We start from the raw sequence: 22,351 nt of genomic DNA, 5'->3' as shown, positions 1-22,351 counted from the left end.
ACCCTGGTTGGGCTGGCATTCTGAGGGTGCTATACAGGGCCCTGCACTCTGTGAGGTGCCACCTTGTGGTTCCCAGGCATGGCCCTTGCAAACTGTTTGCCTTTGTTCTAGGCAAGGCAGCTTTGCACACGGTGAACATTCCCAGGGCCATATTATGCCTAGTGGTAGACTGGAAGGTGGTGGCGTGGCCAGCCAGGACCAGGGTGGCCGAATTCCCAACTCCCACCCTCACCCCCACTTCACCCGCCGCTACTGAACCCTGCTCTGGACCAAACTCTGCTGCTGCAAGTAGGCAGAAACTGCAGCCCCAGCCACCTCCTACTTGTGGCACCGCTAGCAGTCACGGGTTCTGCCAACCATTGATGTGAACTCAGTCTCCTGGTGTTTTTAATAAACACAGTCCTATTCTGCCGTTTGTAAGACAAGGTTTCTGTTGCCAGGCATTCCGCGTCCCTCCGCCCATCCCACCCTGCCCTGCTCTTGTGGCTGCAGCTAGGTCCTGCCCTTGGCCCATGCTCGGTCCAGGTCTTCTGCCCCATATCTCAGACATGGTGGAGCTGGAATCAGAACTCATAGGCTGTGGTGTTAGGGGCAGCTGCAGAGCCACCAGCTGCCTTTCTTCCAGGATCAATACAGAAGCCTGAACTAGCTTTCCCTAGTAGCCTCTAAAAGGCCACAGCCTGGTGGTAGCAAGCACCTCTCGAGCAGTGTTGGCCAACCTCTGCTAGCAGGATGACCCACCTCTAGATTTTTTCTTCCCTCCCGAGCATAGGCTCTGGAGTGAGAGCGTCCAAACCACTCTGGCCGTAGCTTCATGGGATGTCTTAAAAGGTGAGAGGACCTTGCATGGTGACTGACCATCTAATTGGATTTTTCTTGGTACTTCGCCCTACCACTAGCTGGCTGTGAAGTCACTGGGTCCTTTGAGCCACAATTTCAGTGCCAAAGCCTTCCTTGGACCATCTCTGAACCCAGGATACCATTTGTCTTCTTGGTGTCTATCCACCAGTGATGAGTGGCACCAAGCCTGCCTCTACATGCCTCAGTCTGCCAGAGCCCACCTTGCCACCAGCCCTTCATTTGAGCGTTCCCCCTTTCACTTGGACCCTGGTCATATGGACACTCTGCATCCCTACACCAGGCCTTGGCCTGACAAGGTCTTTCTCTGAGGCTATATTTGTTATGTCAGAATGGCAAGGCTAGCCTCGGCTCAGCAGGTAGGATGTGCAGGTAGGACTGTGGGCTACTGAGCACATTGGCAATTCCAGTGTTAGCAGTTCACATGTCATCCCAGCACCAAGGCTGAGGCAAGATCACTTCAGGCCAGCCTGGGCGATAGAGAAAGACCCTGTTTCAAAACCAGACAGACATTGTACTTCAAGGACACAGTGCTCGGTAGAATGAGCCAAACACAGGATGCACACTGCTAAGCCCACTGCCAGAACATCCCCAGTTCTCAACCATAGAAAGGAAGTGGCATTGTGGGTACTGGGAGTCGGGAGAGGATACAGTTAGCAGGAAAGTGGACATAGCTTTGTTGTGCGGAGGTGGAATCTTTAGGACATGGGTGGTGGTGGCAGTGGTCACCCAACCTTGAGAGTGAGCTTTCTGCCCTTGTGCAGTGTCCTAACAAGCTAAGATGGCAAACTTTGAGTGTGGGATAGTATTTAAGGGAGCTACCCTCTGTAGGCTGGCTGTCTTTAAACCCACAACTGTGTCCTCCCAGTGTGTGCCACTCAGCATACCTGTCCTGCTTGCTGGAGGGCTTCTTACACTGCAGCAAAGGTCTGTAGTGCCTAGGACTGCAATAAATGTTGAGGTCCAGAAGTGCTGGGCTGCGTTGTCCAGTTGTGGGTCTGGGTCTCTTAGTTCCTGACAGCAGTGGGAGGAACCTTCTACCAAGGCTCTGACCTCTGAGGGCTTTCAAGTTAGCATGAAGCAGTTCTTAACCCTATGACACCATCATTTGGGAAGTTAAGGCCAGAGGTGGGTTCCAGACCAGCTTGAACTGTGTAGCCTACCTTGTCCAAGGACAGTGGCTCCCATGTGTAGCTCCTGTCTCCTTATTGAAGCAAATCTTCATGAGTTGGGTTCTGGTACAGCTGTCATCTGTAATGTCATGTTAGCAGTCTTGAAAACAAGGTGCTTGTCTCCGGCCCCTGGGGCACTGCTCCGTGTGGGTGGCATTAAGTGCTAAAGCCACCAAAAGTGTCTTATCTCTTCTAGACCCATTACACCCACTTCATAGGGACTAAGAAACCATTAGGCGCCAGCGAAATGACTCCTAGGAGGCACTGGTCATTCCCCAGGCACAAGTGATCATTTAGAGTCCTCTGGAATAAAACCAGTACGGTGTCTCCAATGTCTTGTCCTTGGGTCACCAGAGGATCACAGCAGGGGGCCCCTCCCCTCAGCTGGGGTTCCATGAGAAAGGAGGCCCAAATGTTCCCCTCTGGTTCCCACTTTTCTGTCAATCACTTCCAAATGCTTCTTGTATATTTGGGAACATGTCAGAGGCTCACAGACAGCAGCTGCTTGGCCTCCTGTAGATACCAGCTAGAACCATGTTCCCAGAAAGGGAACAGCATATGTAAACATGAATCCCAAGCAGAGACCACTAGAGGGATGGAGCAGGCAGAAATGTGCAAGACGGGCACAAACTCTGACTTGAAGAACCCAGGTACCCGAAGAGGCCTCAGACCTGGAGGGGAGACACCAAAGGATTTTCAGTCACTGTCAGGAACCCAACAGGGAAGAGGGAAGGTGAGCTCACAGGCCCTTTGATGGGCAGAGACTGTACCCTGAAGATCTGATCTGGGCTCCAGACAGAAACCCTGTCTCAGTGGGGCTGGGGCTGGGGCTGGGACTGAGACTGGGACTAGGACTCTGTAACAACAAAACCATCCTCAATATCAAGAAGAGAGCACCTCCAGGCTAGTCAGTGTTGCAGGGAGAGCCTCCAGTTTCCCAAATCACCACCAGGTGGCACCCAAGAGCCACATTGCTAAAAGATTACCCACAGGTCCTTCAGCAGGATCCATCTCTGCCTAATCCCTGGGACTTGAGTAGCAGCTTGCATGGGATCTTCACTGGTATCCAGAGGCTCCTGGTCTAGGCTACAGCTGGACCGGCCAACCCATCTTTGGCAACATCGCAAGTTTGAGGCCTGCAAGGCCATGGTACTGATCCTTTATTCCCAGTACTGGGAAGGCAGAGGCAGGCAGATCTCTGAGTTTGAGGCCATTCTGGTTTTTTAAGAGAGTTCCAGGACAGGGCTACACAGAGAAACTGTCTCAAAAACAAACAAACCAAACAAAAACAAGTTTGAGGCCTGTCTGATCTATATAGTGAGTTCCCAGACAGCCAGAGATAGACCCTGTCTTTAAAAAGCAAAACAACAACAAAAACCTTAGCAGCCAAGCCTGTGCAAATACACACAAATTAATTTCAGAATTACATAACCACCATCTCCCTCCCCCCAAAAAAGGGAAAGACAGAAAAGTATAAGGTGGTGGTAGATGTTTATTATCCTGGGACTGAGAGACAGTTCAGAAAGATAGCAATAAGTTTGAGTCTAGCCTGGACTACTGAGATCCTGTTTTAATAAACACAGCATTGTGTTCTGCACAATGGAGCACCCTGGGCTTCTAAAAGATTCAGGACCATCAATGGTCTCAGGATACAGAGAATGTCAACAAAGGTTAATTACCTAAGACATGATAGACAGCTTTCATTCATGCATGTGTAAAAAAAAAAAATGCCTTTGAATCCAATAGAAAAAGGGGTGAGCTATTTGAGTGACTCTGAGAAGCAAATTCAAACATCCCAGAGTCAACCTGAGTCTCTGGCTTTTCAGAGCTGAGAGATTCTCTGAGCTTGCTGCCATAATTGCCTAGAACATACCACCCTGTTAGACATGAAAGCCTTGATCCCTCCGGAGCTAGGGTAGGGAGCCTGTGGGCCACAACCACCTAGCTCATCTCTGCTTTAATGAGAAAGTCAGAAATAACAGGCTGGTACTGACAGTGCCTCAGGTGGTCACCATGGCCTCCACCTGCTCCAGCCCCTTGGCCCTGACCCTCACAGTGACCAGTGGGTGCCCACGAGTGTGGTGGGTAACACCCAAGAGCTTCATCATCTGTGCAGACCCTGGTCTCAAAGATGAAGCCAGCCCCCTCACCCAGTGCTAGGACTCAGTTTTCCTGTGTCTGCAGGTTGAATGTTAGAAGCTCAGCAGGTGTATCATGCCCTGTTCTGACTGGATCTTGAACCACAGTGCTGTTCTGAGCAAGCAGGCCATTCCACCCTCCGAAGCCCAGTGATCAAGACTGTTCTTCCTCAAATGAAACAGCAAAGTAGACTAGCAAAACATGGGTAGGTTTTGTTGGTTGGCTTTGAAGGGGGGAGGAGACAGAGTCTCACTGTGTAGCTCAGGCTCCCCTAAATCTGGTCATTCTCCTACTTTGGCCTCCCGAGTGCTGGTATCAGAAGTGCCTGGTGGCACAGCACACTGCAGGCTTATCCTGCCCATTGTTCTCCACCAGAGAAGCATAAAAACAGACCATTTGGTGACCACTCTAGCCTCAGCCTGTGAGAGACCAAGATTTTCTTTTTTACATTATAAGAATGTCATCGGGGTGGTGGTAGACTTTAATTCCAGCACTCAGGAGGCTGAGGCAGGCAGATCTTTGAGGCCTGGTCTACAGAGTGAGTTTCAGGAAACCTTGTCTCCACAAAACAAAACAAAAACAACTTCATGGGGGTTCAGGGTGAAGCTCCCTGGTAGAGCCCCACCTAGGATCTCCCCAGTGAGGGGGCTGGGGGGCGTGGTCAGGAGTGGAGCCCTGCCCATAATTCTCCAGTAAGGATTGAGGGCGTGGTCGGAGGAGGCCTTTCCCTGTCATGCCCACCCTTGGCTCCATTTTTAGTTTGACATGGAGGATGTGCGCTTTTTCATAATTCTGTTATATTGTCTGTTCATTTGTCTAATTTATTGTTGGTTCTTGTTGGTTTCCAGAAGCTTTTTACATACAGCGGAAGTCAGTCTTTTGTCTATTTTTGACTATTGGAAATTTTCAGTGGCTTTGTTGGAGTTTTCATGTGTGCAGTGTGTAGGTGTTTTATATTTGCATGTTGTCAGTTATTAATCTTTCAATTAAAGGCTCCCTATACAGACACTGAAGCGTGTGGGTGGTGAATGTGGGTAAGTGGGACGGTTACGGTTGCCCCCCAGGACCCTGGGAGGTGTGTTTTCCCATATAGTCTCCTACCTGTCCTTTGGGGGTGATGGGGGTCATGGTCTCACTTTGTAGATAAGGTTGGCCTCCAACTCACAGGAATATGCCTGCCTCTGCCTTCCAAGTGCTGGAATTAAAGACTTATACCACCAAAATGTCACTTGTGCTAAATTTTAGAATGCTCAGTTTGTTTTTCTTTGCGGAGTCAAATTTAGCACCTAGACTGTTCTCTCAGCATTGCCGTTCCTGGGTGAGTGTACGTCAGAGCCCTATGACAACAGTGTCATTTCACAACACCCCCGTGGACAGGCAGAGACATTGAGGTAGGGGAGGAGGGGTTGTGGCAGGAGGTGACAGCGTTAGAGGCCACAAAGTGGCCATTGCATTGTTGTTGGTGACAAATGCTCAAAGTGTATGTGTCAGAGGCCAAGTGCAGAGTACAAACTGCTCTATCCAGTTGGGGCAACAAGTGCAGCAGGAAAGGTAAAGATGGGCTTGCGCAAGTGTGCTGGAGAGGCAGCTGGCTTTCTGGAAAAGGGCTGTAAGGGTTGGGAGGCTGGGGCTCCCTTTGCTCCCCATCAGGCACTTGCTGAACCATGTGAGTGGTGAATGTGGGCAAAGGGGAATGAATGTTGAACTCTTACCCATCCCCTGAAGCCCCAGGTCCAGTGCCCACATGAATGGGATTCTTCCAGCCCAAACCCAGAAGTCTGTCTCCCCTACTTAGGCCATGACCGCAAAGGCTGAAGAAGCTATCCCTGTTCCCAACTTGATGGCCATAGAGGACAGAGGCCCAGGATTGAGGTTTCTTTGGAGCCCACAGACACAAAGCCAGTGCAGATATGGATTAGGGAGGAAGTTCTAGAGGATTAAAGAAGTGGGTGGATGGGTTACACTGCCTTCCTTGCCACCTTCTCTGCCCTTTACTACTTCTGCTTCAAAGAAAGACCCAGCTCCACTCCTCCAACACACCAGGCTCCCCGTCCTGCCCCAGGGCCTTTGAATAGCTGCATTCTTTGCCCCAGAGCCTTTGATGTATTCTGTGTACAGGAGAAAGGTTTACCATGGAGGCTTGGGCTGGGCCAGCCAATGCTACCACCTCTGTGGGCTGCTCCTGCAGCAGGGCGTGCCTAGAAGGGGTGGAGGCTGGCGGCTGAGCTGGTCTGGCAGGTGCTGACCTGCCAGAGTCTCAGGCTGGCAATGGCCATGGAAGAGCTGCGTCGTGGGTTGTCCCGCTGGAAGCGATACCACATTAAGGTACACCTAGCCGATGAGGCATTGCTACTGCCACTGACCGTGCGGCCATGCGACACACTGAGCGACCTGCGAGCACAGCTAGTGGGCCAGGGTGTGAGCTCTTGGCGCAGAACCTTCTACTACAACTCTAGGCCGCTGCCTGACCATCAGACAGTTCGTGAGGCACGCCTGCAGGACGGCTCAGTATTGCTTCTACTCAGCGACACCAGGTGACCAGGGACCTGGGCTGGAACCTGGACTGGGACCTGGTAGGATCTTGAGCTCTGACTTGTGGAGGATGACACAGTGGGAGGGTGCTGGCTCGGGGACAAGGTGAGAAAGGCCCTTGTGACCGTGAGCTCTTCTTCTTAGCTCCATTAGCTTTGTCGATCTGCGGTGCAGGCTCCAGTGGTGGTTCTGGGGACTCTCTTCCTGCCCCCCTCTGTGTACCTGGCTCTGGCTCTGCATGCCTCTGTGTCCTGGTCTCTCTCTCTCTCTGCACACTGTCCCCATCTGTTTTTCATGTCTCCTGTGTCTCCATCTCTTTCAGTGTCTGCCCACTCACTTCGGAGGGTGGCAGGACAAACAGCCCTGGGCCACTACTGTACCCTATCCCAAGCCTGTGTGTCTACACTGCTCTGTGTCTCCAGTGGGGCCAGGGCTCACTTCAGCTCAACTCCTGGACTAGCTGGAAAGGCCTAGAAGCCAAGTGCTTTTGTCCTTACCTTGTCTCTTTGTGTCCACCTCTCAGGTAGGAGATGGAGCAGTGACTTTAGTGATACAGGATGCTGGCTGAGGGAGCGAACTGGGCCAGGAGGCACCACACCTCTCTTCCTGGGAGCCCAGTTGTACTCTAGGTAAGCCGGTAGAATATACAGGTGGGGAAACTGAGGGCCCATGGGGTGGGCACACTAGTCTCATCCTCGTTTCCTAATGTTGGCTCAGCGCTGGTGTCCGCAACTTGCTGGGTGACCTTGAGAAATTTTCTGCTGTCCTCTGGCTTCTGACTGAGCTTCTTGGGCTTAGGTCCACAAATGCCTGCGATTCCTGTAACAGGCACCAGGATGCACTGAGCAGCTACACCTGCAATTCCTGTGGTGTCCACCAGGGGATCCAGGCACTGTGGCTGCTACAGAAGAAAGGGCCTCAGGATTGTGGGCAACCACTGCACTCCCTTCCGTGCCCAGATCCAGGCTATTTGGAGAAGGGAAGAAGGGCCATTGGCCTGGAAACTGCTGATTCACAACCCTGGGTCCATGTCCCTTGCTGATCCAGGTGCTGGGCTCCCAGCTAGATGCAACTCGCCAGTCCTGCTGATTACTGCTTCTGGTGTTCCTGATGGTGACTTCCAACACTGTTGTCCAGCCTTCCATCCCCCCAGCAAGGAACCTTCTGGTTACTCTGTGGCCTTAGGACCCAACCCTAGGAGCCTCTGCTGTCTGAATCCTCCTCTGTCCATCCCCAAAGCACAGCCTCCTCAGGGAAGCTCTCCAGTCAACAGGCACAGTTCCTTCTTTGGGGGACCCACAGGGCTCTGGCTATGAGCAGGGGGTCTGCTGGAGGACACTCTGATCCCGGGGGCCCTGATTACCCCATGGGTGTGCAAAGTGTATTTCAGCACGTGTATTTCAGCACGTGCTGTGGGTGGGCGCTCTACTGCACAGCTCTAGTGTCGGGTGCTTTATGACCCTGTTCCCCATTGTCCCCGTGTTCCCTCTCTCACATGCTGGAGACTACACTGTGAGCCCAGAAGGAAATATTTCCATTAAGAGTTGTACAGGCTGCAGGGGCAGAGCACGGCAGCTGGGGACTGAATCTTGGCCTTTGGAACCAGGTTGCTATAAATGTGCAACTGTGCCAGGCCCTGGGGATTTGGGTCTCTCTCTGCCTCTCCAGTCTCCTTCCAGACTCACCAGGCTGTTACTCAGCTGTGGGAGAAGCTGCTGTCCCTGTGAGAGAGCTGCTGGGGGGTGGGGTTGGGGAGCTGGCATTGAGGGGCCATTGAGAGAAAGCATTTTGACATTTAACAAACACTATGCAAATTGCATGCAAATCACCACTCATTCCTTAAGGCAGACGGACAACCTTAGCGTGTTCAGAAATAATAATGTAGGGCCTGTCCCTTGGTCCCCATCTTGGCGGGCTTTCCTCTCCCTTCCCTCCTTCCCTCCCTCCCTCTGCTCCCTCTTTCCCTCCCTCCCTTCCCTTCTTTGATCCAAGACCTCCTAGCCCTGAAGTGGATGTAAAACAGCCCAATTGGCTGCCTGAACCCTGTTTTCCAGACCAGAGAACCAAGGCCGGAGGTCCCAGAGCCACAGTGTGGAAAGCATGTGCCCCTCCCCAACAGCCCAGGGGAGCTGTGGGGTCAAAGGTCAGGCTGCTGAGCATGGGCCACCCACAAGCTCACCCTGTTCTCTGCATCCTGAAATCTCCCTGAATTTTGGCCACAGGCCCATCAGTTTTTTTTCCACCCCACCTTTTTATTGTTTTTTTTTATAAACTCCTATTTATTCTACAAAAGCCCTACTACCTTCAGTGCCCCATTTATATACAACCATTCCTTAGACTCCAGTAGTAGCCTCCAGTTTTCCAGGCTCCTGCTATCTATTCCAGCACTATGCTCCTGTCTTAGGCCTGAGTCATGAACCCAGGTTAGGTTTGAGGTTCTTCCCTCTCTGTGAACTCAGTTCAGAAGACCCCAGGTCATTCATTACCCTGGGCTCTAGGTACAGAGGTGCCACTTTTGAATGTGTATCAAATAAAAGACTGAAAACAGCAGGTCCTACTGTGACCTGGCTTCCTTTGTATGTCCCCACCACCCCCACCCCACCCCACCCCGTGGCTCCTACACCTGGTGATACAGCCAGCTGCCCATTCTCCCTCCAGGGCCTGACAGACTTCAGGCCCCACCCAGCCAGCAAGCCCTAGCTGGGGCAGGAAGTTTCGGGTGAGACTTGGCAGCTTCTCCCATCTCACTGAGGCCTTTGGCATCCAGGGAGGGGCCAGCTCCTGGTGGGGGCCACCCACACAGGTCCCAACAGTCAGCTGCAGCAAGGAAGGGGGTGGGGGGATCCCACAGTGCTCCCCGTGCAGGTGTTTCCCCTGCAGTCTGGCCCACTTGACCAAGCACTCGCCGGACACTGCCAGTCTTGCCATTCACTAGAGTTCTAACTGGGCTTTGCCAAGGACCCAGCACAGGAGAACCAGAGGCCACAGAGGGGATGGACTCCCTGTGATTTTCCCTGTAGACCTGTTTCTATGCAGAGTTTTTTTAAACTAGGAAGGCTTAGAGTGTGTCAGGGATGGAGGCCTGCCTAGAATCCCAGGTGAGGAACTGGGGTGTGGTCAGGGTCAGGTCACTTCTTGGAGGCCACACCCATACCTCCTTGAGAGACTTGGGGTGGGAGTGGCCAAACATTGGTTGTCACCCACCCTAAACTTCTTCTACTTGAGCTAAGGTCTCACTGCCCTTCCCACACTGAAACTTACTTTGGAAACCATAGGACCTTGGCACAATTCACTTTGCATTCTAAGCTGTCCCCAGCCCCACCTTTCCCCACCTTCCCCCTTTGTTTTTAGCTTCTATTTTCATTTGTCTTTGAGGCAGAGTTGTCATGCTTTAGCCCAGACTGGCCTTTTTAACTAGCAACAATTCTCCTGCCTCAGGATCCTTTCACCCTTCAATTTCAAAAGCACATCTTTGGGGAGGTTCCCAAATGTTGATGTTCCCTTAGTTCAGAAAAATTTTTCAGCTTTTGGAAGGTGACAGCGTAGAGACCAAAATGTAGACAGGAAACCTAGCACAACCTCTCCTGAGAGGCTTTACCCAGCAGTGGGTGGAGGCGGATGCTGAGACCCACAGGCCAGAGCAGATGGGGGCCAATAGGGTGAGCTCAAAGACTCCTGCCTTCAGTCGTTTATACCAAGTGGCCTCAGGGAAGGCATGGAAGCAAGTGACTGGCACCCAGTGTTTGTACGTACAAGTGGGAAGAGGACATAGACGGCAGCAGAAGGAGCTGTGGGGACAACAAGCAGACTTGGGTCTCCCTCATTTAGCAATAGGAAGGTAAAAGCTCTTCCTCTATGCAATAAAGGCTGGAGTTCATTTTTTTATCCAGAAGAAAAAAATTGAGAGAAGGTCTCAGCTGGCCTGGAACTTGATATATAGACCAGGCTGGTCTTGAACTCACAGAGATCCTTCCTGCCTCTGGAGTGCTGGGATTAAAGGTGGGGCTACCACATGGCTGTAGTTTTTCTTTTTCATTTTAACTTACTCTCTTTTTTTTTCCTTCCTTCCTTCCTTCCTTCCTTCCTTCCTTTCTTTTTTCTTTTTTCTTTCTTTCTTTCTTTTCTTTCTTTCTTTCTTCTCTCTGTACTTTATTGGAGGCTGTTTCCTGCAGCTGGGGCTGGCATTCAGTAACCAGGTAGCAGGCATGTGGGGTCCACAGCCCTAACCCCATTCTTCTGCTATCATTGTGGCCCCTCGGCACCTAGCTCCCTGTTCTGTGATAAATGTGGGAGAACTCAGAATTAGTCATTGTTTGGACGACAGCGAGCCCAGAACACCATCTGCACAGGGAGTTGATGGAGCCGGACACAGCTCTGCATAGAGAAGTAACTCACCCTCTCTGAGCTTTTGTATCCTCATGGAAGGGGGGAGGCACTGGTCAAAGCTCAATCTGAGTTATTCAAATTTAGAGGCAAGGGCATAGTGGTGCACTCCTTTAATCTCAACACTCGAGAGGCAGAAGCAGGAGAGACAACATGATTTTGAGTCAAGCCTTGTCTACAGAGGGAGTTCCAGGATAGCGGACGCTATATATGCATAGTAAGACCGAGCCTTGCAGGGCTTTGAAAAGGGAGAAAGAAAGATGCAGGCAGAGTTATTTAGTGTCATGTCTCATGTATCTCATGTGTGGGGTAGTGAGCGGCAGCCGAGAGGACTCTAGAAGAAATGTCTAGAAGATCTCAACATGGCACAGCATGTGCCAAGGTCCTGGGGCAGGATGACCTGGTACATTGGAGGCTCCCTTTCCATGAGACACTGGGGCTGAGGAGTGACTGCTGTGGAAGCCAGCAGGATTCACTACTGGGCACCCCATCTCTTCCCTCTAACTCTTCAACACTTTCCAGAAAAAAAAAAGTTCATATTCCAAAAATTGCACTTTTACAGAGAAGACCCTCAAATCCTGGGATGCAGTGTGGGAACAGATGTTATTTATCAACTGTTGGTGCGAAGGCAGAATTCAGAGATTGGCCTGCAGGAGGAGTTGGTCTGGGGGTTGAACGCAGGCTGTCAGGTTTGTCACCGAGCACCTGCCCAGTAGTTAAACGCTATCCTTGGTTCATTTCATCCTGACCGTAGTAGGTACTGTGATCACTCCATTTTGCAAGGACTTGCCTAACTCCTGAGTTTAAGATTCTGAACAGGGGGGGGTTGGGGATTTAGCTCAGTGGTAGGGCGCTTGCCTAGGAAGCGCAAGGCCCTGGGTTCGGTCCCCAGCTCCGAAAAAAAGAAAAAAGAAAAAAAAAAAAGATTCTGAACAGGGACGGTTTGAATTTGAGACTGTTTAAAAATTTAAATGGGGCAAGGGGGCATCACAGGTGGTCTCAGGCTTCAGTTCAGCCTGGGATGCATCTCTGTTCCATGTGCTGGAGCCACAGCAGCCTCTCTGGGGCCAGGGGTCTGGATCCTAAGGGATGGAAAAGCGAATTATGTGTGCGTGGGATCAGGGTTGGGCAGGGGAGCAGCTTGGGAGAGCTGATACATAAGTACCTGCCACTGGCTGGGCAAGCTAGAACAGGACCAGACACTGAAGCTGATACCATGACCATGACAACTGATGACACACAAACGAAGGCACAAATGAATGAATGAATTTGCATAATAGAAAAATTAAGGGGTTGGGGATTTAGCTCAGTGGTAGAGCGCTTGCCTAGCAAGCGCAAGGCCCTGGGTTCGGTCCCCAGCTCTGAAAAAAAAAAAAAAAAAAAAAAAATTAAGAGCTTGGTACTGTTGCCATGGCCACAAGCCTGTGTAGATGGTTTCTTAGCAGTTACATGTTTATTTAAACATCTATCTTCTCAGTCTTATTTACCCCTCAAAGGCAGCAAGTGGGCCAGTAGCTAGCAGCTTGAGCCCCAGGTTTTGTACCCACAGGGTGCCCTTGACAGGCTGTCTGAGATGGAAGCCACAGATTCTCAGTCATCAACGTCATGAGAGCTCTCCGCCCTTCACAGGCCCCAGGCCACCTGCACACACACACACACACACACACACACTGCCTGAGACATACAGGGGAGGGGGGTGAGATGTCTCTTTGGTGGCTTACCATCAAGCTGGACAATCTGAATTCAATCCCTGAAGGAGACCCACCTTCTGCAGCCATCCGACCTCCACACACACAATAAATAAATAAATGAAAAAGATGCTTGGGCCAGCAGGAACCCTTCCCCGCCATGTCCCCTCTGAAAACTCCTGCACAGCCTGTCCTCAGCCAGCTGTCTGGGGACAATTACAGTGTCCCAGACACTGCACAGACAGGTCTCATGTTTAATTCATTCTAAAATAATGACAACCCTAGACAGAAAGCAGCAACCTGAACTCTCCACTCCTGGCCAGCAGTACTTGGAGGTGGGTGCCAACTAGGGGTTTGTGTCCTGTATTCAGGCAGGGTCCCCAAATGTAGGGCATCCTAGGGGATGTGGGAGCCTGTACAGGAAGATGCTGATGGACCATGGGGTGGGGGACACTAGTGTGAGCTGGTGAACACAATCCGTACCTGCCCCTCCCATCCCTGGCATGGGCCATGTGACCAGTGTGTTGTACATACAGGTGGATCAGAAGACTGGAACAGCTGGGGATGAGGCAAGGGGACGTTAGGGTGACAGGGAGTGGGCACCGTGTTGTGCCAGTGCTGAGTGGGCCACACTCAGCTGACCACATGAGACCCTGTGGTTACTGTTACTACATCAGCTGACCCCTCTATGGCAACCGGCAGGGAGTTGTGAGGAGCCAGGGACAGAGGTGGGAAGGGACAGGACAGACACGTGTAATCACACACACTCTGAATCATTGTGGTGTAGGTAGAAAATTTACTCCTGTAAATTACATGTGTCTGTGTGTCTGTGCATGAGTACAGCTACCTGTGGTGGCCAGAAGAGGGCATCAGATACCTGAACCTGGAGTCATGGGATGCATGTACCAGAACTCAGGTCCTTGGCAGGAACAGCAGTGTTCCTAAACTTTGAGCTTCATAAAAAGCAACAAAACAAGCCGGGCTTGATAGTGGCCCATGCCTTTAACCCCAGCACTCTGGAGGCAGAGCCATGAGATCTCTGTGAGTTCGGGGTCAGCCTGAATACACAGAAAGTTCCAGGCCAGCCAAGGATTTTGAGACCCTGTCTCAAAATAAATAATTATAAATAAATATATTGCAAAAACACTTTGGGCACTGAGGGTCCCATACTTGTCTGGGTTCCACCCTGTCTCAAGGGACTGAGAGCTGCCCCTAGGAATGTAAAGTGAAATCTCTTGCTGGCCAGAGTTCAAGCCCAGGATCTAGCCTGGGGTCGCACCTGAACAGTGAGGAAGTGGGGCACTGAGCTCAGGGTACATGGGAAAGCTCAGTCTCTGTGTCTCAGAGAAGGGCAGAGCAATCCCTTGGCTACACAGCACAATAAGAAAAGAGGAGCCTGGCCCACTGGCATCGTCTGGAGGCCTGGATCAGGGATGGTGAGAGCAGTCTGGGATGGGGATGCACCTAGCAGCCAGTGGTACCCAGAGTTTCCATGGTAACCTGGCAGGGGCCAGGCCAGAGCGATTAGGTATCCTGAGGAGCAGTAGCTAAAAATAGCACAGGCCCCACAGGGCTCCTTAGTGCTGGGCTTTTGGCAGCCGTCTGTCCTGTCTGCCCTCCCTGCTCTTGGGGACAGGACATGGCCATGGCTGCACCCCGGCTCCCTCTCCTTCCCATGTTGTTCTGCCCATTGATAACCCAGCTCTGCAGTCCTGTTTGTTTCTCATCACAGGCTGATGGCGGGTCTCTACTGAGCTGTGAGTCCCTGAGGCAGGAAGAATGTATCCTATGGGTAGGACTTGGCACAATAAATGTGGAACCAACACTGTATGCCTGAAAATGGATCTGCTAGAAGAAATTACAGTGGACTGTTTTACTTTACTTTCAGACACAGTCTCATGCAGCCCAGGCTGGCCTCAAATTCACTGTATAGCTGAGAATGACCCTGAACTCCTGATCTTCTGGCACCTTCATCCTCTGTGCTGTGAACAGCTGTGTGCTGCTATTGCCTTATTATTCAATACTGGGGATGGAACCAGGGCCTTGCTCACGCAGGTGAGCCCGCTCAGCTCTGAGTACCATCCCACCAGAGCTACAGCACCTACAGATCTAGTCAGGCAGTAGTCCAATGTGCAGTTGATGGCCTGGCTGCGTGATCTTAGGCAGCTGATTCATTTCTCTGGTTCCTTTCCTCCATCGGGAATTTCAACAGCAAGAAAGAATTCTCAGAAGGGCCCAGAATCCTACATCATTTGCAACTTATGATACCAGGCTCCCATAATGCCACAGTTTAACTGAGAGACGAGTCCCAGCTCTCCTGTCCTGTGTCCTAGCTGTGAGCTATGTCCAAAACCATCCAGGACACAGGCTCTGATTTTTAACTCCCAACTTGCATGTTAGGGTACATAATGGCTGCCCAGTACTGCCATTGTGGCCACAAACATGGTGGGGGTAGGAGTTGTTGTTAGTGGCGGTGGCGGTGGCAGTGGCAGTGTTGGTGGCAGTTGTGGTGGAGGTGGTAATGGTAGAAGTGGAAGTGGTGGTGGCGTTGGTGGTTGTGGTGGTGTTGGTGGTGGTGACAGTGGTGGTTGTGGTAGTGGAGGTGGAGGTGGTGGAGGTGGAGGTGGTGGTGGTGGAGGTGGTGGAGGTGGAGGAGGTGGAGGTAGGAGGTGGTGGAGGTGGTGGAGGAGGTGGTGGTGGAGGTGTTGGTGGTGGTGGTGGTGGTGGGGGTGGGGAGGGGGTGGGAGGTGGTGGTGGAGGTGGAGGTGGTGGGGGGGTGGTAGGGTTGGGGTGGGGTGGAGGTGGTGGAGGTGGAGGTGGTGTTCATGGAAGTTGAAGACTTGGACGTAGATGGTGGAGGTGGTGGTGATGGAGGTGGAGGTGGTGAAGGAGGTGGTGGAGGTGGTGAAGGAGGGTGGTGGTGGTGGTGGTGGTGGTGGTGGTGGTGGTGGTGGTGGAGGTGGTGGTGGTGGTGGTGGTGGAGGTAAAGGTGGTGGTGGAGGTGGAGGTGGTGGCGTTGGTGAGCAGAAGCAAAGGAAACCAACTGCTATCCACATCACTGGAGGTTAAAACCTGGGGCTAAGCAGTTTCTTCACTGGTTCTATTGTTCACAGACAAACATTTCACTGCAGGGGGAGGTGGGAAATGTAGTTTTCCTTAATTTCAGCTGAGAAAGTGGAGCCCAGTGCACCTTACTTACCACCGTTTTATGGGAGGCGATGCTCCATGCTGCCTGGAGCTTTTGCACGGCTGTGCACTCCCCACTATTGGGCTCTCTCTTTATTCTTTATGTCTTTTCTCCAACAGTCCCTCTCCCCCAGGGTTGTCTGACCACACCATTTAAAGTCTCAGGGGCCCTCCCTCCCCTGCCGCTTCCTGCTACTAGTCAGTGGAAAATGGGGTGGGGTGGGACTGTTCATTTCCTGTTGAATCCCTGTGGTTTCTCCTGCCCAGCATCCTCTCCCTTCCATTCCCTTCTACCCTAATAGCTGGCCATGTCTTACCCCTTATGCCTCTTGGAAGCAAAGAGCCCAGGATGACCCTGAAGGCTCAGGAGTCACTCCAGGCCAAGGGGCCAGCCCATGGCAGCTGCCACCCTGAATCCCCACCCAGTAAAATGAAATCCCCACTTCAAAACAGGACCTCAGCCTGGAGGAGTAACTCTGAAACAGAGAGCCATGTAGCCCAGGCTGGCTTCAAATCAACATCCTCTTGCTTCTGCCTGCCTGGTGTTGATGGCAGGCATGTCCCCAGCTCCTGGTGTCAGTCCTTTTCTTCTTTGGACATCAAGATTCTCCTGAAAAATGGAGTTCCTTGCTTTACTGAAGGTCACCACCGTGTCCCAATCCACCCAGGCCCTGCATAGTCTACACTCCACACCTCCTCCACCTTCCCCCACCACTGGGCCTCCCTATGCCAGGATTCTGTTTAGTTTAATAATCTTCTGAAAGTTTAATTGTTCTTTTATTCATCCGTGACCTTTCTCTCTCATCTGGAGACGTATTTATGGCTAATCTACAAACTTCAAGAACCAGATCTATTTGCAAAACCAATTACCTGCATATGCAAATGAGCCTTTTGCTGTCCAGGTCCCTGGGCCAGCTGGTGGAGGCAGCAGTGGGGAGGGGAGCATGGATCTGCCTCGAAATTCCTGCAGCTCTGACCTGGGGCTCCTAGAGTTAATGAGAATCCTAGGGATCAGCAAGAACCCAGGGCACCCTCTCCCTAACAGGCCCCTCCCTAACAGGCCTCCCCAATGATGGGCAGGAACCCAAGTCACCCCCTCCCTTAACAGGCACCCCCTCCCTAACAGGCACCCCTCCCTAACGGGCACCCCCTCCCTAACGGGCACCCCCTCCCTAACAGGCCTCCCCAGTGATGGGCAGGAGAGCGGCTCCCTGTCTCATGCATCCATCCTTCCATTCGTTCATTCATTCAGCCATTCTACTTTCTGTGTACCAATGCACTGCTGTCCCTTCTGGTAGCATGGACAGGAAGAGCAGGTTGGAAGAAGAAAGCTCCCACTCGGAGAGCCAGGGATTCTGGAACAGAAGAAGTTGAAGCAGGGTGTCACGGGTGGAGCCTGCCTAGAGTACCCCAGTGATGAGCTGGGGGCATGGTCAGGGGTGGAGCCCCACCTAAAATCCTCCAGTGACAGACTGGGGTACATCTCTGTGGTGATCTTTGGCCCAGCAGGAATGAGACCCTGCCTCAGAGCCTTTGCATTTAATGAGCCCTTAGCCTAGAGTATTCTTCCCACAGATCTTGGCCAGGCTGCGTCTTCCTACCAGAGCAGCTCATCAACTTTTGCTGTCACAGTTGATGAGTCTGTCTGCAGGAAGCTGGGACTGGCTGAGATCTTGACTTGGTCATGTAGGCCAAATGTCCCCATTTCTTTTTTTTTTCTTTTCTTTTTTTTTTTTTTTTTCGGAGCTGGGGACCGAACCCAGGGCCTTGCGCTTGCTAGGCAAGCGCTCTACCACTGAGCCAAATCCCCAACCCATTGTCCCCATTTCTTAGTTGAAAGCATCTAGACTGTTACTGGGGCTTGTGACTTGGCCAGGAAGCCCCAGGGAGCTGGGCAAGCTAGGGTCTGAAGCCAGTCACGGCAGGCCGCTGCTCCAGGCATTCACAGGGGCTCTGAGGTGAGGAGGTCACTCCTGGATTCTGGGCTGGAAGTGAAGACCCCCTCTCCCCTAGACCAACCCTAACTTCTCACCCGAGCAAAAGGCAGCTGTGGTCTTGCCTCCCAGGTCTCTATCCTGGCACTGGGGTCTCTCTCCTTGGACTCCATCTTACTTCAGGTGGCCATGATTCAGCCCTGTCACCCACTGTGACTGGTCCCCACTTCCCTCTCACTTACTCTCCCACAGTATATGCAGAGACATCAGAACTGAGGCTGACAACTGCACCCAGCCTGCTCCCCATCCTGGATCCCACCACAGGGGGAACTACTCCAGAGTTTATTAAACTATTACAGAGTTTAAGAGACATCTATCTCCCCTTAGTATGCAGTTCCACTGGCCTATGACACTGTGACACTCCTGCAAGAACACTCTGTCCCCCCAGAACTAGTCTTAGAGAAGAAGGCTGATGCTTCGTGATGTTGGGGTGAGTCCTGATGGGCTTAGCATGCATGGAGCCCATTATACCCAAACCCCTTTGCCTGTTTGTCTAAGAACATCATACTCAGCCCAGAGGGGGCTCAGCAGGTGATGAACAGGGTCTGTGGAAGTTGAAGATATTGCCTGAATGGAAGTAGGATGCATGTGTAGATGGATGGATAAAAGGATGGATGGGGGTGGGGGGATGGATGGATTAAAGGATGAATGGATGGGTGGCTGAGTGGTTTGGGGAGTTGGGGATGGGAAGATAAATGGATGGAAGCATAAATGTGGTCAGGTGCCTGACTGGAGAGAGTGTTGCCATGGTGTTTTCAGCTGTGGGGTCTGTGAGCTGGAATGAACGGTTGTGTGCATGCATGTATAGAACTGTGACGGTGTTCAACACATCACTCAGTGTTGCTGATGCTAAGTGTTGTTTGCTTAGATGCCAGACATGGATGGAAGGGGCGCTTGTGGAGTGTGTCTGGAGTTAGGTTCGGAAGGCTGCTGTCTTCATTAACACGTGGGTTTGGTGCCATCGTGGGCTGGCAGGTGTAATGGGTGGTAAATAGTGGGTACTGAAACTATTCTGTGACCAGCTGAGGTATGGGGACAGTAAAGGTCCATGTTAGGACCCACAGGCCATACATGCTCCTCACTCTGCTTTTCGGTTTCAGTTACACTAGAAGAACCCCCACACTTCCTTTGTACTGCACAGAATCCAGCGCACCTCCAAACCCCCTGGCAAGGGCCCCTCTCAACTTCTCTGTCCCCACCTTCCAGTCCCTTGCTTGAGGCTTGATTCCATCCTGGCCGCCTGCGGATGCAATTACCAGACCGCGGGGTGTGGGCAATTTGCTTTCTGGGCTGAAAAGCTGCTCTTGTGTCTTTGTGACTTTTACCAGCTCTGAGACAGGGGACAGAAGAGAGTGGAGTAAGAGACAGACATAGAAGAAAAGAGACACAAGTGAGAGACAGAGGTCCAGCCTTAGAGAACCCCCATCCCAAAGGCACCTAGTTCACAGAGTCCAAGTTTTCCCTCATGATGTGTAAGTAAGCCTCCAGCGACAGGCAGGCAGGCAGGCAGGCAGGCAGGCAGGCAGGCAGGCAGACAGATGTGCACACAAGCTCTGTAGGAGGAACATCACCGTCCCAGTTTCTATTGGAAAGAGATTGGAAATCGTTACATTTGGAGTAAGAAGAGCTAGTGAGCACCCCAGCGAGGGAGGCATCCAAGCCTCACGAGCATGCTGGCATCAGGTCTCAATACATTCAAGGTCACTGTTTATTCTGCAGCAGGCTCTGAGATGGGCGGGGAGAGGGCATCCAGGTGGAGGAGCAGGGCACACAGTTGGGCCTTCCCTGCTTCCTGAGCAGCCTGAACCATCCCCATCTTGAAGCCAGGTTCAGAGTTATGACCTCTGATCTCTCCAGGGTGTGGCTTCCCAGGATGTCCAAGATATCCAGGGCCCCTGCCCTTTCTGCTTGCCTTGTGCACAGCTTACCAAGTCTGTTCCCCAGGAAGCCCGGCCATGAGATTGACCAGCTCATGGGCCATTGCCCACCCTTCTGTTCCTGGCATTTCTTTCCTGGATTCTAGGGGAAGCTGTAGGTCCCAAACCAGGTCATCCCAAGAGGAAAGGTCCCTTTCTGTGGCCCCTCCCATGAAAGCTAGGATGGTGACAGCTGGGAGAAGGAAGAGTTTGGTGGGGGAACACTTTGCAAGCAAGCAGGAAAACTTAAGTTTGAATCCCCAGTGCCTGTATCAAAAGCTGGGCATTGTCGAGATAATACCAGAGCTGGGACCCCAGAACCCACACACATTTTCAGGTGGGAGGGGTCACAATGGTCTTATCAGGAATGACCCAGTAACCTGAAGTGGGTTGGGCAGGATGACTCTGAAGACCAAGCCTAGTTTTCCCAACTCCAGCTGCCACCACACCCCCTCCAGGAAGTCCCTGGGCTGCTGCCCCAGCTCAGAGACTCCAGGGACACTCAGGTGTGCGCCCCATCACCATACAGTGTCTTCTTGTTAGGCACATTTCTGGAAAGGGCTGGGTACTTCTTTCCCTCCACTCCACTACCTTTGTCTTACCAGTGACCTTGGCTCGGAGCAGGAAAAATGATTTTGGCTTTAGCCATACTTAAGATGGCTCAGCAGGGCTGTCACATGCACACACAGCCAGTGGCTGGGACTGTACACTGTGCAAATGTCGCACTCCACTTCCAGAGCCACCCCAACTCCACAGAGTCCTACAGTTGGGGATCCAGTTGGGGACCCCCTCTTTCACTTTCAGACCCTGATTTTCTATTTCTCCCTCTCTTGCTTTGGGGAGGGAGTAAATAAGGTTCCGAACTACCTACTGTGGGCCCACAGTTTGGATGTCCACAACTCACTTCCCTATTCTGGGCAACTTGTATACATACCCTGCCATTGTACCCATTTTTCTGGGCAGGAGATGAGGCCCAGAGGGGTAAAGGTCTTTTTCTAAAGTCACACAGCAACATAGCAATGAAGAGATAGAAGGCATAGATGGGGACTTTTAAACATTTACTTATTTGTTATGTATAATACACTATAGCTGTGTTCAGACACACCAGAAGAGGGCATTGGACCCCATTACAGATGGTTGTGAGCCACCCGGTGGTTGCTGGGAAATAAACTCAGGACCTCTGGAAGAGCAGTCAGTGCTCTTAAAAACTGAGCCATCTCTCCAGCCCAGATGGGGGCTTTTGAACCCATGTCTGCCTATCATCACTGAGAAAAAAAAAAAAAGTACCTGTTCATCTCTGAAAGCAAAGTGCAACCCTCATGGCTTTGGAAGGTGCCCACCTCTTGCTTTGGTCAGGTTGAACCTTTTATGAGTGTGAATTTCAGGGCACGGAACCCAGGGTCTTCTCAATGCTGGCAAGAACCACACCCCCAGTCCCTCGCTGGGGGATTTTCAACGGGATGTCCCAGCCCCCTCACTGGGGAATTCTAGGCAGGCGCTCCACCTCTGAGGACGCCCAGCTCCTCTGTAGAGCTCCAGAGGGGTGAAGTTTCAGGGCATCATTTACATATGCAGTTCTGGGCCTGGGGGCCTTTTCTGGTACAGCAATGGTTTCCACAGAGCACCCCAGAGTGTCTGGGCCGTAAAACTGTCCCTTGGGCCCTGACCTCTTCTGGCCAGACTTGCCATGTCACCCCTTCCATGCTGACACACATTCTGCCCACTGTGTCCCAGCCCACTTTGCCGCCATGGCAGCCAGTCTTATCGGGCTCTCACTCTCGATGATCAGTGAGTTCTGGGTAATACACCAACCATTGTAATTGATAAGGGTTTCATAGATTGCAGCCACTTTCTGAAGTCTTCCATCACAACCAGGCCATTCTTGATCTTCCATCCGGGCACTTCCTGGCCTTGGGCCGACACTTTCCATTACGGAATTGCTTGGACAGCATTTAAATAGCAAAATGCCATATCATTTAATTTTTTTGAACCATGGAGATCAATATGCTGTCCTTCAGGTGGCCAAGACCCTGCAGTTAATCTCATCTTCCTGGTCTGCCTGGGTGCAGTGGGGGTGGGCACTCAGTGAGGGGTGCTAGGCAGGGGCTCCCTGTGTGGATGTCCCCACCCGGGTCCACACTGTGTGTGGGTGAAGGCAGGGAAACTGAGTCTGCAAACCTGCGAATTGGGCTCTTACGGCTATGGGTAGAAACTGTGGCCTAGTGAGTAGATGCAGGGCCTCTGCCCAGCACCGCACAGGGGCTGGGACACCCTACAGAGACCAGTCTGATGGAGACCCTCTGTACATGTGACAGGAAAGGCAATCTGGCACCTGACTTTTTTTTCCTGCCTAGTTTTTAAATCTTAAAAAGTATAAATTTTTTCTTTTAAATTTTAGGTTCTGTGTTGATATGTGTTTGCACAGGACTGCAGTTCCTAGGATGTCAGAGGATGGCATTGAATCCCCTTAACTGCAGAGAGTG

The 22,351-nt window shown here is 51.9% G+C and overlaps 1 protein-coding gene across 9 annotated transcripts in view; it reads left to right on the top strand.

Annotated features, from left to right (window-relative positions):
- Safb2 (scaffold attachment factor B2) overlaps positions 1-9,251 on the top strand; it is a 30,126-nt gene extending 20,875 nt beyond the window's left edge. For 6 of the 9 annotated variants that reach the window (XM_032900757.1, XM_032900758.1, XM_032900759.1 and 3 more), the window contains one exon: positions 112-420. In XM_032900757.1, the coding sequence (XP_032756648.1) occupies positions 112-256 (145 nt within the window). In that variant the 3' untranslated portion in view covers positions 257-420. Of the gene's footprint in view, positions 1-111; positions 421-899; positions 1,830-4,214; positions 4,375-7,224; positions 7,331-7,499 lie in introns of those variants that run through there. The other 3 variants (XR_004387693.1, XR_004387694.1, XM_032900761.1) reach the window with 3 other exon arrangements.
- The last annotated feature ends 13,100 nt before the right edge of the window (positions 9,252-22,351 follow it).

The sequence above is a fragment of the Rattus rattus genome, chromosome 4 (genome assembly GCF_011064425.1).
Source record: "Rattus rattus isolate New Zealand chromosome 4, Rrattus_CSIRO_v1, whole genome shotgun sequence".
Lineage (NCBI taxonomy): Eukaryota > Metazoa > Chordata > Mammalia > Rodentia > Muridae > Rattus > Rattus rattus.
This window is presented reverse-complemented; position numbering and strand designations above follow the sequence as displayed.